This window comes from Symphalangus syndactylus, chromosome 10 (assembly GCF_028878055.3).
Source record: "Symphalangus syndactylus isolate Jambi chromosome 10, NHGRI_mSymSyn1-v2.1_pri, whole genome shotgun sequence".
NCBI classification, from domain to species: domain Eukaryota; kingdom Metazoa; phylum Chordata; class Mammalia; order Primates; family Hylobatidae; genus Symphalangus; species Symphalangus syndactylus.
The window spans coordinates 66714227-66732214 of record NC_072432.2 but is presented as its reverse complement, the minus strand read 5'-3'; the positions used below and the strand labels follow the sequence as shown (position 1 = coordinate 66732214).

Sequence of the window (17988 nt, the reverse complement as noted above, 5' to 3'; positions counted from 1 at the left end):
AGCAATCCTCTCTCCTGTCTTCCGAGTAGCTGGAACTACAGTCACACTCCACCAGGCCTGGAAAATTTTTTATTTTTATTTTTGTAGAGCTGGGGTGTCACTGTGTCGCCCAGGCTGGTCTTGAACTCCTAGGCCCAAACAGTCCTCCTGCCTCAGCCTCACAAAGTAGTGGGATTACAGATGTTAGCCACCACACATGGTCTGATCAAAATTTTAAGTCATATTTGGTGTATGAGTCAAGATCCTAGCAGGAAGCAAATGGTATGCTCAAATTAATGTAATTTGAGGATTTAATAAAGGCACTATTTATGAAGGTGAGGTTAGAGTCTATGGAAACCACCGAAGAAGATGTGGTGTCCCAGATAGTGAGACTGGGGAGCCCATAGTCGACCACACAGGTTAACTTCCTAAGGCAGAGAGTGTGGTAGAGGGGGATAGAGAATGAATCTGGTGTGACAAAGAAAGATGTCCATTGCATGTGGCACTCCAGGTTTTTCTTTATCAAATTAAACTCATCATAGTCCTTTTCTGATAAGTTTATTCCACTGCAGTCTTTCTCCTTTACAGTTACACTTCGATTCCACTCGTTCTGGCTCCCATTACCTTTGCTGAGGCCATGGTCAATGACCCAGTCTCTTTCCATCCCTCATGGAGCCACTAGCAATCCATCAGTATGAACACTTAAAATGAAACAGATTACCTTTGCTAGCCTGTCTATCAGGTATTTAATTTGTGTATTAGACACTTCTACAGAGCCCTAATGCTCAGTGGAACATGGGTCAAATACCAGTACTCCATTGACAGTCTTTTTTTATTCACCATCGTTTTTAAAGGGGTGTATCAGTCTGTTATCCCACACTGTAACTGGTCTGTTCTATCAGCCTCGAGTCTTTAGTCAAAGTCTTTCAGCATCAAGACTTCCATTAGGAATATCACAGCATAATCTGTGATTTTCTGTGGCAGATGGCTCAGGGCATTAACATGAAATGTTCTTCCAGAGTCCCACACCAACAAATGATCATAAACATGGAACAAAGATGCCATCACGCACCTTATGTGCATATGTGGTGGCAAACGAAAACCATAGCTTAAAAATAGAGCAGGATTGGGGTTAGTAGAAATCAGAAAGCCATAGATTTGTGGTGGCAAAATGAAAACCATAGCTTAAAAACAGCAGTATTGGGACTAGTAGAAATCAGAAAGCCGCAGAACCCCATGAATTAGGCAAAAATTATTGATACTTTGATATAGTCACATTCAGTGTGGCTGGCATATGTAATAGGCCCAAGAATGCCATTCTTAAGGAACTGCTTGATTTTCTAATTGTCTACCTTAGAATATGCATTAATTCTAACCCTCACATGAATTGGTGTAATCATAAGATTATTTTTAATATACTTCCTTGTTGTTATTGTCATTTAAATAAACAAAATCACTAAATTCCAGGTAACATCAATAGCTGTAACACCTTCTATGCTATATTTAGATAATGCAGAATGTTGTTTGAAGTGTGGCGCTTCAGAAACTTTAATGAAAACATAATGAGCATTTTAGTTAGGTGATAGCATTTAGTTTTTGCTGACGTAAGACACGGGAAAGTCTAGAATTCTACAATTAACTGTATTCTAGAACCATTTTTTTAATTGACATTTTGGTCTGTGGCCATTCTATAAAAATTGCATGTGTTTAGGTTATAAACAGCCCTTTACAAGAATCAGATGACATCCCCATTCTGGTTTCTTTTTCTCTCAAAAATTATCTTGGTGAATGGTAAAAATCGTCAAACTAAAACAATATATTAAAACATGAGTAAGAAATAATGGGCATGTATTATATGTCTCACTTTAGTGTTCGCAATCCTGGGTGGCATTTGTCTTCTTTAGTGACAACAAAGCAAACGACTTTGCTATCACTAAAGGAGAACCAGATTTTCCTATTCTTGAGGTATTTTATATCAAGGAAAGTAATTTTTAAAGTCAAATTTGTTTTTAATCCAAAATTGTTTTTATACTTATTTTGTTAAGAATGACAAAGGGATATTTAGTTATAAACGCAACTTAGTCTGGTAAACATTTAGCAAAAACTATACAAATACTTCAGTTCTTACAGACATGTGACCAAAAATAAAAACACAGTCAACCTGAATTGAGCCCCAAGAAAAATAGGTTGGGAGCAGTGATTGGCCAAAACATTTTGAGAAAGCTTTTAGTGGTTGCAAAGAGGCAGTCTGTGGATAGGAGTAATAATTTTAACCATGGAAACCTCTTGGTCCTGAGCACTTTCAGCTTATTTATCCATGAGAGAAAAGTCAACAACATTGAAATCCCTGCACTAACACAAAATGGTCTCCTATCCCATTTTGGGGTTGTCTAAGTTATACATATGACTTATTAATTATTCTTTTTAAACTTTTACTCTTGTATATTAATATAAATTGTAAAACCATCTTCTTTTTAGGCCCTGGAACTCTTTATGATAATGATTTATTTGAGTTATATCTAAGAAGACTCTATTGGAGAGTCAAGGAATTTTGATAATTTGGTCTTAATGAATTTTAGTGTTAGGACTTTAAACACCATCTAGTGTAACATCACTGCTGACATGTGATCTTTGTGCTGCTTGAATGCTTCCTAGAACAGGAACCTAGCATCCTGCAGGCATTCTTGATAGAAACACAAATCTACCTTTCCATAGCCTCTGTCCACAGGGTCTGCACTTGCCATCTGGAGCTACACAGAGCAAGTTAATTTCTCTTTCCTGTGATAGACTTCACATAGTTGCAGACAAATTCTCCCTACAATGTCTTCAGGCCTGCCATCATTTTTCTTGTGATGTGTTTTCTGTATTCCCAAATCCTCCAACTGCCCTTTTCTAGATTAGCCCCAGATTTTCAGTTTTAATTTAGAAGATAGTAACCAGATTGGGATGTAGTATTTTCCATGTGGTTTGATCATTTGCTTCTGGTATACACACGTTGGGTTTCTTGTTCTACTGTGTACTTTTGAGACAGAATGGAAGAAAAGGTCTTTTAGTGATTGCCAAAGTCTCCTCAGCATCTTTGCTGAACCACTTCACTAGGCTTACTCTCCTTCCTGTAGACTTCCATTGTCAGGCTCCAAGCCCGACCCAGATAAATTCTCCAGTTCATCTCTCTTCTTTGCTCCTCAAATCTCTTTGACTTAGAACTTAAGGCACTAAAATCTCAGAGTCAAAATCAGACTTGCCTTTTATTAAATTCTGATTATAGTGGGTGTTATTGAATCAAAGTACAGTGAATTAGGATTATTGCTATGACTACTATTAATGCTTTTTTTGTATAGTGCTTTATAGCATTGGCTACTGGGGGGTCATATTTCAAACTTTTAGGGTATTTTGGTGCCTTTTTATGATTACCAAAACACCCATAATTGTCTGACATAATTTTTCTTTCATCTAGAATAAATGGTTTTTACACTGCTGTTTAGCATTTCCCAAGCACCACAATCACTAGAGGAATTGACATCATGAGTTAAAATGTACTGAGAGCCCACAGGGTGCCTGCTGCTATCCTTGTCTCTTTGTAACAGCTGTATACATTGAGAACTGCTCTGTGGACTCATGGCCCTTTCCCTCCAGTTAATTTAGGAGCAGCTGCAGCCCTTGCAAAGTGAAAACCAAATGTCCTCTGGGATTTCCAAGAAACCTAATTCATTTTTCCACTGTAAATTAACTGGCTTCTCACTGTTGGTGTCTCTATGATTGTGACTCTCTCAATAATTAATACAGAATCATCTTTCATCTATATTATGTTTATAATAGATTTATTAGGTTGTTTTGCCAAAGAAGGAGAGAACAGCATATGTTTATTTGAATTTCCTTTCCCATCCACTTAATTTCTTCTTTGCTTTGGTAGTTTAAATATTTAAGCTGCTGGCTTCTTATTAGACTAATTGAGATACTGTCTAATTAGTCCTGCAGAGGGCAGAAATATTATTCTCCTCTTCATTTTTATAATTAAAAATAGTAAACAAAAATGAAAGAGTTCAAAACTAGTCTGATATAAAAAAGCCATTACAGTCTTAATTGAGACATGCTTCTCTTTCTGTCTTTCATAAATTGAGGTAGAAATTATATGCTGTAGCACATCCATGTGTCATTTTAAGAAAACTTTTTTAATGGCAAGCTCTTGCTATCTATTAATTATCTTAATTTGTGCTCTCTTAGATTGTGATAATTTATATTCCTAAGATATTGAAGTTTGAGCCTGGAGAGACTTAACATTTGATTTGGATGGACAACCACAATTTATGATGTTTGTTTAAGCTAGATTTGAGGGCTCTGAAGCCACAGGTTTGGGAATGAAATCTTGAGGGAACAGGTTTTCTCATGAAAACTTTGGCACTTCTACTTTTAGCCATTACCAGTAATAGCTGTTAATAGTAGAGAATTAGGAACTATGACTTTCTAATTTGATATCTTTATTGATATATTGACCTACATAACAGGATGTTTTTGGAGTTCTTGAAAGAGATCAAGTTTGATGAAATGAAAGGGAAAACAAATGATGAAAGAAAATCACATACTTTTCTTTTCTAAATGTGCCTAAAACTGTGAGAAGGGCCCAAAGAGAGCAGTTCTTACCTCCTTAAAGTCAGACTGAGAAGTCTTGTTTACAGACCCCAGTGTGTATCTAGTAGACTGTATGTACTCATTGCTAGACATTTTTAGGGCACTTTCTACTTCTACTATGTCAGTTTTGCCCAGCTCAAATTAAAGTTTCATTTTAGTATAGAGTAAGACATGAATAGTCTGCTAAAATAGCACCCCTACCTGTCTTCTCTAATTAGGGGATTTAGAGTTGAATACAACAGTGGTCTGGGAAAAATCAATTTCCTTGACTGTGAAGTTTAAACTGGACTCAAGATCTCAGAAATGAATATCTTAATAATAAACACTCTCCAGGAGTGATTTCTTCTGTAATTAAACTAATATTGTACAATTTAAGGGGAAGGAAGTGGAAATAGAAGTTTGTATATTATGCAGACTATATCACCCTGTGATTTTTAATGAGGTTAAGCAACACTGTTAATAGGGTAGCTTTTTTCTCCATAGATTTTAATAACTGTAATCCTGACATGTATAAACATGAGTGTTTTTAGCTACTTTTGTGCCTATACTGTAATAATGCCGCACTTGACAAGTAAGTGCCATACGTACATACGTACGTATTATGTATATACATCATATTGTATGTATCATTTACATATCTCTGTTTGTTTGTATGTTATTAGTTTCTATGGCTGTTTTGTCAAGTCACCACACACATGGTGGCTTAAAACAACAAAACTTATATCTGAGAGGTCAGATCTGGATGTCAAAATCGAGATCTGGAGATCAGAAATCTGAAATGGGCCTCAGTGGGCTAAAATCAAGGTGTGGGCAGGACTGCATTCCTTCTGGAGGCTCTAGGGGAGAATGTGTTTCTTTGACTTTTCTACCACTTAGGGACTGCCTGCATTCTTTGGCTCATGACTCTTTTCTTCAACTTTATAGCCAGCAATGGCCAGTCAAGTCTTTTCACACTTTATTATTCTGACACTGATTCTCCTGCCTCCTTCTTTTATTTACAAGAACCCCTGTGATTACATTGGACCCACCTGTTTAATTCAGGCTACTCTCCCCTAAACCAGTGGATTGGCAACATTAATTTTCTCTGCAACCTTAATTTGCCCTAGCCATGTAACATTACATATTCGCAGGTTCTGGGAATTAGGACGTGGGCATCTTTAGGGGTATATTATACTTTAGTCTGCTTACCACAGTATCTGACTTAAATTTTAAGATGAGTACACTGGCTACTGTGTTAATAGTGTACTGAAGGGGGGCAAGTGCAGAAGCAGGAAGACTATGTAGGAAGCTAATGTAGTAAACCATATGAGATAAAATGGTGGCTTAAACAGGGTAGTACTAGCAATGGAGGTGATGAGAAGATCCTAGATATATTTTCAACATAATTTGCTGACCAATTAGATGTGGGATATAAAAGAAAGAAGAGTTGAGTATATTCCGAAGTTTTGGGTCTGAGCAATGGGGAAAATTAAGCTGGCATTAATTAAGATAGAGAAAACTATTCAAAGAGCAGGTTTAGGGTGTTAGTGGTGGGGCAGTTTGGGCCAGGGAAGAGGAGCCAGGGGGAGATCAAGCACTTAGTTTTTGCATAAGTTTGAGATGCCTGGTAGTGATCTTAGTCAAGCAGGTCTGTCCTCCACCAGGGCCAGAGGTATAGGTCCTATGGGAATTTCTGCCAAAGAATTGCAGATTGAATTTACTTGCCACCATCTATTTCCCTTCTCCTCTTAATTAAAAAAAAAAAAAGGAGAGCTATCTGCCTTTTAAATAACTATTTCTCTTCCTTCAGTATATATAAAAAATCCAAGTGGAGGTGTCAGGTAGTTAGATAGATAATTCTGAAATTTGGAAGAGTGGTCTAGCCTAGAAATATAAATTTTTTGTTCTTTAGCATGTAAATGGCATTTTAAAGCATGAGACTGAATGTAATCACTTAGGGAGAGAATATAGATAGGAAAGAAGAGACCAAAGTCTGAACTCTGGAACACTGCAATCTCAAGAGTTTGGAGGAGTTGAAAGGAAACCAGCAAAGAAGAACTAGAGTAGCCAGTGAAGTAGGATGCAAGTCAGGTCTACTAGATCTGATTTCCAAAATGTCTTCAGAGTGCCATAGTATTCTTAGATCAGAACATGGTAACTGGTATATTACAGACAGTTGCTTTTGAAAAATTATATTGGATGATTGGACTATTTCCATACACATATCCTGCTATCAGAGTTCCCTCTGGATCCACTGATAGTTCTGCATTTACTCTCTGTCCATGTAATATGAGGTTTATGAAGTTTAATGAGATACTCTTGAGAATATATGTTAATGCCATCTTTAGAGGGTGATATATCTATGTAGGCTCTGTATTAAATATGAGAGTTCAGAATGGAGTAAGAAATTCAGTTGCTTCATTAAGCTACAGAAATTATAATTTTAGGAGATTTGACAATTTTATATTCTTTTGACTATCCTCAGTGGGGACAAATTTCTTTTGCTTTGAACGGATTTAACTTTACAGAGTATCTGCAGTAATTTGTGTGTTGTTGAATAGAGCGAAAATTGGAAAATCAATATAACATTCTAGAAGGTAATTTGGCATTATATACCAAAACACTTAATTTTTTATATAGACATTGATATAGTAACTCTTCTGACAGGAATCTATTCTAAGGAAACAATCTTATATATGTGCAAAGATTTCTTTATGATACTGTTCATTATAGTGAAAAGTTAAAAACAATCTAAACAGTAGGGTATTAGAAAAATAGATTTTAGGATAACCATTCAGCATAATACTATGGAGTCAATAATGTATAATATTATGGAAAATACCAAATGAAATAGAATAAAAGTGGAAAAATCAAAATATCAAACAGTATGTGAAAAATTCTATATGTACACATATATATGGACATAAATATGTAGAAAAGGATATATTTGCAAGTGTTAAAATTTATTTCTACTTAATAGAATTGGAAAACATTTTCTTTTTTCATTATTTTTCTAAATATTCTACAATGAACATATATTAATTTTGAAACAAAAAATATATTTCAAAGAAGATAGAATTATGGTCCTTCAGACATGTGTGATAGTTAATGTGAGTAATCAAACAGTCTTTGCTCAGTACTAAAACTATAAAAGGAATTTTTAATTTTTGGAACAATAGCAACACCATTAAAATAAATGGATAGCTTCCCAAAGAGAATAATTTGAAAGACAGCCCTGATTTGGATTTGGAAGTTCTGGGATTTTGAGGGGGTGTTGGGGTACATTTTAAATTGAGCTTTAATTTGCATAGTAAAATTCACAGATTATACATTTGTGTAACCAACATCCAAATTAAAATACAGCTGGTATATTTGTCTGAAAAAAATCATTGTTTTTCTTTCAACAGTATTATACCTTAAATAATTTCTTAAAGCAATATAGATCTTTCAGGGCATTTTCTCTTTGTTGGTACTTGGAATCATGTGCCTTGATCTCACTATCTCTTGGAGTAGTGCGGCCAAATTATCAGCCCCATACGTGGGCCCTCAGTGATGAGGTTCAGTTTGCCATGTAGGTTTTGCAGGGTGTCCAGTTTATGGAAAGCTGAGAATGCCTCCTCTACCAACTAAAGAAGCAGAATTGCCCAGGTGCCTGGTAGTGATTTTGGTCAAGCAAGTCAGTCCTCCCCCAGGACCAGAGGTATATGCCCTATGGGAATTTCTACCAAAGAATTGCAGATTGAATTTATTTGCTCCCATCTATTTCCCTTCTCCTGTTTATTAAAAAAAAAGGAGGAAAACTATCTGCCTTTTAAATAACTATTTCTCTTCTTTCGAACAACTTATAGGATATTTGTGTTCCCTTCTAGTTGCATTTTCTAGGTGAGGATTGTAAGGGTGGTGACTAAGAACTAACTTCTGTTTTGCCTTTGCAATGACCTCTGGTTCTCCAGTGATTCATGACCTACTGGTCTAGAGGGGTGTTTGTAACTTCCTAACATACTCCTGAACTGCTTCATAGGACCATCTTTTGCCAGACCACCCTGAACTGCCAGTGTCAACACTACTTGCACAAAACTTAATAAATGAGTTTTCTCCAGTATTGAGCCCCTGAGAAACATCCTTTTTCTGCTGTGACTCCAGATACTTCTAGCCAAAATTAGCTCTGAGTGGCAGTTCCATGTCATTAATGGGCTTTTAATTTTTTATTTCTTGGATTTGAAGTTTCATTTCAAAGACCTCCTGACAGTAGATCATTTAGTTATTCCAGTGGTCTCTGCAGCCATAAGAGCTTCTAGAACTTGAAATAACAATAATTAACTTATATTAGGAGAGCTTATTATGTTCCAGGCAATATTGTTAAGCACTTTGATGGCTTTTCTTACTTAATTCTGATAACAAACCAACGAAGTTGTAGGGATTATTTTGGCTATGTTTCGCAGCAGGTGAAGTAATTGAAGCTAAGAAAGGGTAGGCATTTACAAATAGGAAATAATGGTGCAGGAGTTCCAATAGTGGTTGTGCTCCTAACTGCTGTACTATATTATCTGCCCAAATTGACTCCTGCCATCTATTGGTTCTTAACATTATTGTGTATAATTGATGTTAAGTTGCCCATAAAAGGCTGGCCTTCTCTTCCTCAGTATGTACTTTTTGAGAAAGCTAAACCTAGCAAATCTAGCCCTCCAAGAAAGAAAGGAACTCCAGGCCAAAAGGAACAACTCTGATCCTGCTGCTAGTTAGTATCAGGCTCCTGACACCTGGTAAACGTCAAGCATTGGACACTAGGGCCTTTACCTTACCCACCCTGCCAAGTAATTTTCATTCCTCATTTTAGTTTCTGTGACTACCTGGCTGCAGTAATACTATTCTCTTTCAAGAAATCCTTTGTCTTCAGAGCTGTGCATCCACTCAGCCCATCACTGATCTCCCTTCCTTCATCCAGCAGCATCAGAAACTGACTGCTTACCCTGAGATAACTTCATAACTTCTGAATCAACCTTGGTTTTATTTAGGAGCGGCTTCCTTGTATATAACTTGGCTATGAGCTTCATGAGGACAAGAATTGTATCGGTTTTATTTACTGTGGTATCCTTAGCACCAGGAAAAGTATTAGGAACTGAGTGAATTCTTGTTGAATGATTAAATTATGTGCTAACATGTGTATGCACCGTATGGGAAGCTCAGATACCTGTGCTCTGGTAATGCCCTTAGTCCTCATTAGTGCCGCTAGAGACTACAGAACAGTCTCAAGCAAACAAAAGGTATATGCTCCCCTTACCAACTTGCAAATGGTCATTATTCACCCACTTCATGGGAATGGTCATAGTTTAATGCTATATTCCTTAAAGCCCAGACCTTGTCCTGACCCAAGGAATTTGGAGAGTTATCAGATAATGGCAGTCACATGCAAGAAGTGGTAGAGGAGAGATGTCCCACATACGTGAGACTTTAAGCACCAACCTGGATTGAGAAATATTTTATTTGACAAAACTAGTGCAGCTGCGACATTTCCATCTTTCATCACTTGACGTTACTTTGAGGTCTTGATATTTACTTCACCCAAGGGACAGAAACTTCTAAGCCCTCCCATGCTAGATTCTTGGTGTTTTCAGGCTGTCTTATGAGATTTATCTTACTCTGTACTCACAGTGCTGCCTCCCAAATAACACACAGAATTTCTATGCTGTCGTGCAGATTTTTATAGTATGTACTTATTTTTCATTCTTATGCAGGTGACCTTCATGTTGCAGGCAGGATGAGTTTATACAGTATCTCAGGATGTTCTATTTGATTGCCCTCCCTGTCTACACACACACACACACACACACACACACACACACACAGAGAGAGAGAGAGAGAGAGAGAGAGCGAGCACAACCTGTTCTTTGGGATTACATTACATTATCTAGCCAGGTGATGTACTAATACAAAAATAACTTTAAAAATAATCTTTCTGCACTCTGATACCTCCTTCAATTGGTTGATGAAGCTGTTGCTATAAACTATTAGCAAATACAAAGTTCTTCATTCAGTTCAAACACAGACAAATATATGTATCTGGTGCTAAATGGTTCCTGGTTTCTTTTTTATTTTTCCAGGCAAGAAAACTGATCAGTGATTTTGCCATTATCTTGTCCATTCTCATCTTTTGTGTAATAGATGCCCTAGTAGGCGTGGACACTCCAAAACTAATTGTGCCAAGTGAGTTCAAGGTAGGTGAATGTCTATCTTTTGGTCATTCCTGGAACTCTTTTTCTTTCTTTCCCCCATTCTAGTTTATTGTGTGTCTCTTTGAGTTAGTTTTGTACAAATATCCATTTTTTTTCCAAAATCAGTCCCTCTTAGGCTCATATATACATGTAGTTTAATTTCTTCACTACAATTAAATGTCAAGACTAGGGTTTTTATTTAAAACAACTGATAATACTATTATAAACTCTGCCTTATAGTTTTTAGAGTAAATATCCAAAATATTTTATATACCTTATTACCTTGATCTATATAATGACTCTGGGAAATACATATTGTAGCTATCATCCTCCTGATTTTTTCTTTTTTGAGACAGGGTCTTGCCCTGTTTTCTAGGCTGGAGTGTGGTGGTGCAATCTCAGCTCACTGCAACCTTTGCCTCCTAGGTTCAAAGAATCCTCCCACATTAGCCTCCCAAGTAGCTGGTACATGCCACCACCCCCAGCTAATTTTTTAATGTTTTGTAGAGACAAGGTCTCACTATATTACCCAGTCTGGTCATCATCCTGATTTTATAAAGTTAAGATTGAAGCTCAAAGAATTAAGTAAAATGCCTAAGATTATGGAAATAGTAATGTCAAGATGTGAAGTTAGAACCCAAGCCTCCAGAAGTCTAGTCTAATACTCTTTTCATACTATGAAACTATCTACCACACACGTATATATAATGTGAATTGTAATTATTACAAAGTAGATATAATAATTACTTAATGTATGAACCTACTGATATGTGTAGGTAATGGATAAAATTTACATTCCAGTCATTCTTAAATATATTCCTAGCTAATTTTTCACTACAAGTCTTTTATCTATTTTCTAGAATAATCCTCCTTCCCTCCACTACTGAGATCATATATTTGCTAAGAATTATTAAGCTAGTTGCAGTTTTAGTTTAATAACTACTTAATGAGGAAGGAATATATATGTTATAACACATTATTTTTTGAATTGTCTCTGCTATCACATATTCGCTAGTAAAGATAAGTTCTCATCCATTCAACGATTAATTCATTTGAGTTAATATTTATTGAATATTGAGTCAGGCTCTAAGCTGGAAATTTGAAATGCATTGATGAGTAAGCCAAATTTTTTTCCCTGACAAGCTCACATCTGCTAATTGTAGTAAAATGAGGTTAGATTCAGTGACAGAATTATGAGACAGATGATGGGAATATCCTCAGAAGAGAAGTGAGACTTTCTTGATAGCAAATATGGAGAAAATAATTCACAGCGTTCTATTTTAGATTTTATTTACATTGTTGAAAGTAAGGAAAAGCGTAGGAAACTCTTTTTTTCTGTAGTAGACATATACGATCTACTGATGGAAAACAGACTAAGAACTGCAAAAATAACAGTTTTTTTCCAGTTTTTTTGTGATTTTCCTAAAATTTACTCAGTTATTGTATATCATTATTTCATATGTAAAATAAGAGACCAGAATTTTTAGATTAGTTCACTTATATAAAAACAGTTATGGCTTTTTATATATATTATGAAGCTGTTAAAATTTGGCAATAGTATAAACAACTTCATTATAATTGCTAAAACCCATGAACAAAATTCATGGTGGTTTGGTAATTTCTTGCTACCTTTTTACTGAATTTCTTGCTACCTTTTTACTTTTCACCTTTTACTTTTTACTTGCTACCTTTTTACCTTTTTACCTTTTTACATTTGGAGTTTTCTTCTGGCTGCTCTTTAAACTTAAATCAGTTTCTCCCATTTTGAGTACTTAAATCATCCCAAATACCCAAAATGCCATTCACTTCTTTTCCAACAGCCCATATTCTTTCTCTCCTTTCTTTAAAGAATTGCCTCAAAAATAACATCCTTTGGGAGAGTTTTGGTGAATAATCTTCATTCTCTAGCTCATAACTGTTTATATTTCTCAATATGTTGGTTATCCAAATATAAAAGCATGTCTTCCCATTGGTTTTTTCACCAAATAGTATATATTAACTTGATAATTTTCTGAAAAATGTCCTCTGTCTTTTTCAAGCCAACAAGTCCAAACCGAGGTTGGTTTGTTCCACCATTTGGAGAAAACCCCTGGTGGGTGTGCCTTGCCGCTGCTATCCCGGCTTTGTTGGTCACTATACTGATTTTCATGGACCAGCAAATTACAGCTGTGATTGTAAACAGGAAAGAACATAAACTCAAGGTAAGTGTCCATAATAATGTCTATCATTGCCTTCTACTTTCTTTTTAGTGCTTGAAAACACTAATTGATTAAAAACCAAGGAAGCTTTGTTGGGAATTACTGTAGCTAATGTTCCTTAAGAGTCCGCAGAACCAGAGATCATTTTTATTGCACATGTCTTCAGTATAACACTTTAGGGAGAGCTCATTTAAATTTGAAAAAAAAGAAGGTTTCAAATCATATTTCTTTCACCAGCAAAGAGAATACAAACATAATTTACTACTTAGCCACAGTCATCCTACATCTGATTTTAGTGGAGTAACTATCCTCAATACAGACAAAGACAATCAAAGATTTAATTAATTTATACTGAGCATCTGCTTTCTCTTAATTCAACTCAGGTTTATTCTTAAAGATTATTCAGATAGTTCATGGCTGTAAGCTGGTGGTGTGCATCCTGTTTTTTGTCTTCACATATTTATGTCAGTATGTTATTAACCATAAAGAAGGGAGAAAAATGCTTTATTTTGTACATTTTAAAAATCAGTTATTAACGTTGTTATGAGTCTAAAGAAAATGCCTTAGTGGTCTGGGATATCTTTCAAGAGAGCTGCCTAAAATGCTCTTACTTTATGTAACGTTTTTCCAGCTCTAGTGACTTTTTTAGTTGCAATGAATTTTTACAATGCCATTTGAAGAAGTGAGATATGAATGGTAACAATAATAAGAGCTATTATTTAGTGGAGGGCTACTATGAGCCAGGCCATCTTCTAAGCACTTTGTATTATATATTAATTCATTAACTTTTCATAACTACCATATGAGGGAAGCATGAAAATGCATTAGAGTCTGTTACCCAGAAGGAGAGGATATTACTAAGAATAGAGTTCAGCACAGTAGGTATAGCAGGAAAAATATTCAGGAAATATAAAGAATTGGCTGACTATAGAAACCCATTGAGCAGAGGAATGAGAGAGATGAGGAAGATTCTGATAAACTATCCAAGTAGGGAGAACTTAAAAAGCTGTAGATCGTGGTAAGAAAGGAGTAAATCCCATAATAATAAGAGCAGGAGAAGAAAATTAAAAGCTTTTGTCAAAGAAGATATGTTTAGATTTTGAGAGTTTGGAAGGAAAGAAAGCTGAGATTGATGAACTGGTCCAAAGCATGTGGCTAGCTCCTGAAGCATGTTGACGATGATGTCTATCAAAACTTGTAAGTTAGAGTAATGTGAGTCTGGTGAACTGAAAGTATCACCTGCCTCAATATTGATATGATTGGAAAGTGGCACAGAGTATGGTAGAGAAGAACATCATGGGAAAGTTGCTAAAACCATAAGTGAAAGTATATAACTGTCCTGGAGGTCGGCATATTTAGTGATGTGGAAGGGCAGAATGAAGAATAACTGGGCTTCAATACAAGGCAGTTCATAGAAGCATGAAAACAAGTGAGGTATGCTAACATGGGGAGTAAAACAAACAAAACAAACAAACAAACAAACAAAAACTAGACTGTCACTAAAGAACAGATCTCTGCAGGAAATCAGTGCTCCCAAAGGAAACCAAGTGGTTTTCACTTATGATGAAAGAAAAAGTTGCGAATTCAGTTGGAAAATTACATTAAAATGACTTTTCCCCTATGCCCACTCCTGCCATGAGTAGATATTGTACTGCTCTGAGATACTTTTCAATTCTAAGATCATTGAGCTTCTCACATTCTGGTAATGTTGGGTTATTTGCACTTGTTACATGGCAGCTGACTTAAGAATTAAGAAATGGAAGATGCTAGGCCATTAAATGGTTATATCTGCAACTGGCACAGCCTTACTTCTTTACTTTGCCATAGTCAATGGGTCAAAATAGTCACAGGCGCAGCCTCCATTCAAGGGGGTGAGGGGGGAATTCTCCTTTTAATGGGGGAATGGCAAGGTCATATTGTAGAAAACCGTGTAAGACAGGAGATGTTTTCCAGCCATTTTTGGAAAATAAAATCTGCTACATTTGTACTGAAAAATTTGCCATAGTCTAGATCTTGGTGATTGCTTCCCCGTGGTATCATTTAAGCATTTTATTATTTATTTATTTATTTATTTTCTTAAGACAGAGTCTTGCTCTGTCACCCAGGCTGGAGTGCAATGGCATGATCTCAGCTCACTTCAACTTCTGCCTCCCGGGTTCAAGTGATTCTCCTGCCTCAGCCTCCCGAGTAGCTGGGATTACAGGGGCATGCCACCATGCCAGCTTATTTTTGTATTTTTAGTAGAGACAGGGTTTTGCCATGTTGGTCAGGCTGGTCTTGAACTCCTGACCTCGTGATCCACCCACCTTGGCCTCCCAAAGTGCTGGGATTACAGGCATGAGCCACCATGCCTGGCCCATTTAAGCATATTCTTTTGTCTTCTGTGCTTCCTTTAAATTGGCCATTGGGTCTAGAAGCTTGAGGAGATATAGTTTTGATATTGTATATCTATCTATCTGTGTGTATGTGTGTATATACACATATATGTATAATATATACACACATATGTATATATGTATATGTATACGTACATGCATACACATATACGTACACATATACATATACATATCCTTTCTTATCATGATCTACAGCTTTTTAAGTTCTCCCTACTTGGATAGTTTATCAGAATCTTCCTCATCTCTCTCATTTCTCTGCTCAATGGGTTTCTATAGTCAGCCAATTCTTTATATTTCCTGAATATTTTTCCTGCTATACCTACTGTGCTGAACTCTATTCTTAGTAATATCCTCTCCTTCTGGGTAACAGACTCTAATGCATTTTCATGCTTCCCTCATATGGTGGTTATGAAAGGTTAATGAGTTAATATATAATATAAATATGTATACATATATGTATATAAATACATATGTACACATATGTGTATATATACATATATATGTGTATATACATACATATGTACACATATGTGTATATATACATATATATGTGTATATACATATATACATGTGTGTGTACATATATATACATATGTGTGTATATATTATACATATAAGTGTGTATATACATATATATACATATGTGTGTATATATTATACATATATGTGTGTATATATACATATGTGTGTGTCTGTGTGTGTGTGTATATATATATATATACATATATATATATATATATATATATATATATATGGAGAGAGAGAGAGAGAGAGAGAAAGAGAAGCCCAAGACTAACTTATAAAGGGCCAGATAACTTTAAACTCCAAGTTTGGCTTAGGAATTTCGAGGCCACGGAGATAATGTGAATTCCAGCTCTAAACCCAATTGTAGAGTTGTGGTTCGGAATATCCCTATCCTGGGAGATTCTTTCTTTCTTTTCCCTTCTTTTGGCATTATACCCAATGGCAAGGCTGAGAGAGGCATGTGTTCTCACTATCTTTCTCTGTGGGGTATTTTCTTTTTTGATTGGCCAACTGAGTATGCCATGTTTAGAGTGTACTAGTTTTATTTTGGGTTGTATCTCCCATCTATGTGCCCTCTCACACAGAGCCCGAGAATTGGTCTCTGTCCCAAGAGTTCAGATGGTCATTCTAATTCAGGCCATAAGCCTCCAAGCATTGGCATGATCTCTCTCAGGGCAGTCCCAGGCTCCAGGGCTTACTGACTCCAAGGATTTGCTTCTTCACGTGGCTGTTGTTTTTTGTATCCAATTGTTCCTCTTTCTAGTGGATGAGCCATAGTTTCTAAAATATATTTTCTGTGTCTTTTTGAGCATTTTCAGATGTTTTGTATTGAGAGGGTTTTTGATGTTGGCTTAGTTTGCCAAAGGCTAGAAATGGTTGTTGACTAATATATTTTTATTCTGAAAGAATTTGTAAACGAATTCTTAATTATGATCTATGGTTGGCTAGATTTACTCTGTATCTTTGGAGGTAAATAAATCTACGAATTTTTACTCACTATGTTTTCTTATTGATAAAATTCAGAATTTAGAATTTTGGAAGTTTAGGAATGGTAAAATACAGACATTTTTTCTCTTATTCTCAGTAGAAAACATTAGAAAATCAAGGTTTATTAGGGTTTGCATCTTAAAATAAGAGTTGAATGTATAAAAAATAAGGTTTCATCACCTGCAGAATTGCCACTTGAAATCATTCTTTTGAATAATGAGAGTTATGGAATAGGTGTCAGTCTTTTGTCACAAATCTAATGATACCAGTGAACATTTCATCATGAATCAAAGGCTTTTCACTCTGAAAATTGTTTTGTTCATATTTTGTTAGGAAAGGAGAGCTGTGGAATGTGAACACTGGAGATTCTGTCTAAAACTGTAAAGAGCCTTAACTGCTACGAAATTGATTCAAAAGAGAAAGCTGAAACTGAGAGAGATAGAAGCATTGTGGTATTAAAAACAGCATGTTTTTGGGTGGCATTTGCTTTGGCTTCCGGTCAAGTGGCTCTGGCTGTCTGTTCTGCTTGGGATGGGATCCACCTTTCCACTCTGCTGAACAGCTCAGTATTGATGTAGGAATGCCAAGACACTTGGCTTTCTTTGACCATTATTTTGGTTGTTTATGCCCTGCATTAGCCCTGCAGAGCGCTCAAAAGCAAGCCAGGGTCAGCAAGGTCATGATTTCTTTAAGGTCATTCCCTGAGTCATTGGCAGAAGCAGGAATAGAGTCTGAGCTTCAGACTGCAAAGCCAGAGATACTTCTCACAAGGAAAGTGATTTCAAGAGTGTTATAGATCAGGGGTAGGAGGGAGAAATACTTTAGGATAGATATCTAGAAATAAACATGAGGTGGTTGTGGCAACCAACTTGCTCTGATATCTTTTATGGTAAAACCCTTAATTTGAGGGTGCTCTTTTTGGATAACTCCCAAATTCCTATTTTTGCCCTACTTTCATTTTTCCTTTTTATTTCTACTCTCATAACCCTATATACTCAGTCCTTTTATTTTATGCCTAGACTCTTCTAAAGGGTTAGCCATGGGTTAATAACCAATCTTCCTTGCTTCATTCCGAAAGCCTTC

At 36.0% G+C, this 17988-nt stretch overlaps 1 protein-coding gene across 6 annotated transcripts in view; it reads left to right on the top strand.

Annotated features, from left to right (window-relative positions):
* Positions 1-17988, top strand: part of SLC4A4 (solute carrier family 4 member 4) — a 491407-nt gene that overhangs the window by 440370 nt on the left and 33049 nt on the right. For all 6 annotated transcript variants that reach the window (XM_055297381.2, XM_055297379.2, XM_055297378.2 and 3 more), the window contains 2 exons: positions 10689-10802; positions 12839-13000. In XM_055297381.2, coding sequence (XP_055153356.1) covers positions 10689-10802; positions 12839-13000 — 276 coding nt within the window. The remainder of the gene's footprint in view (positions 1-10688; positions 10803-12838; positions 13001-17988) is intronic.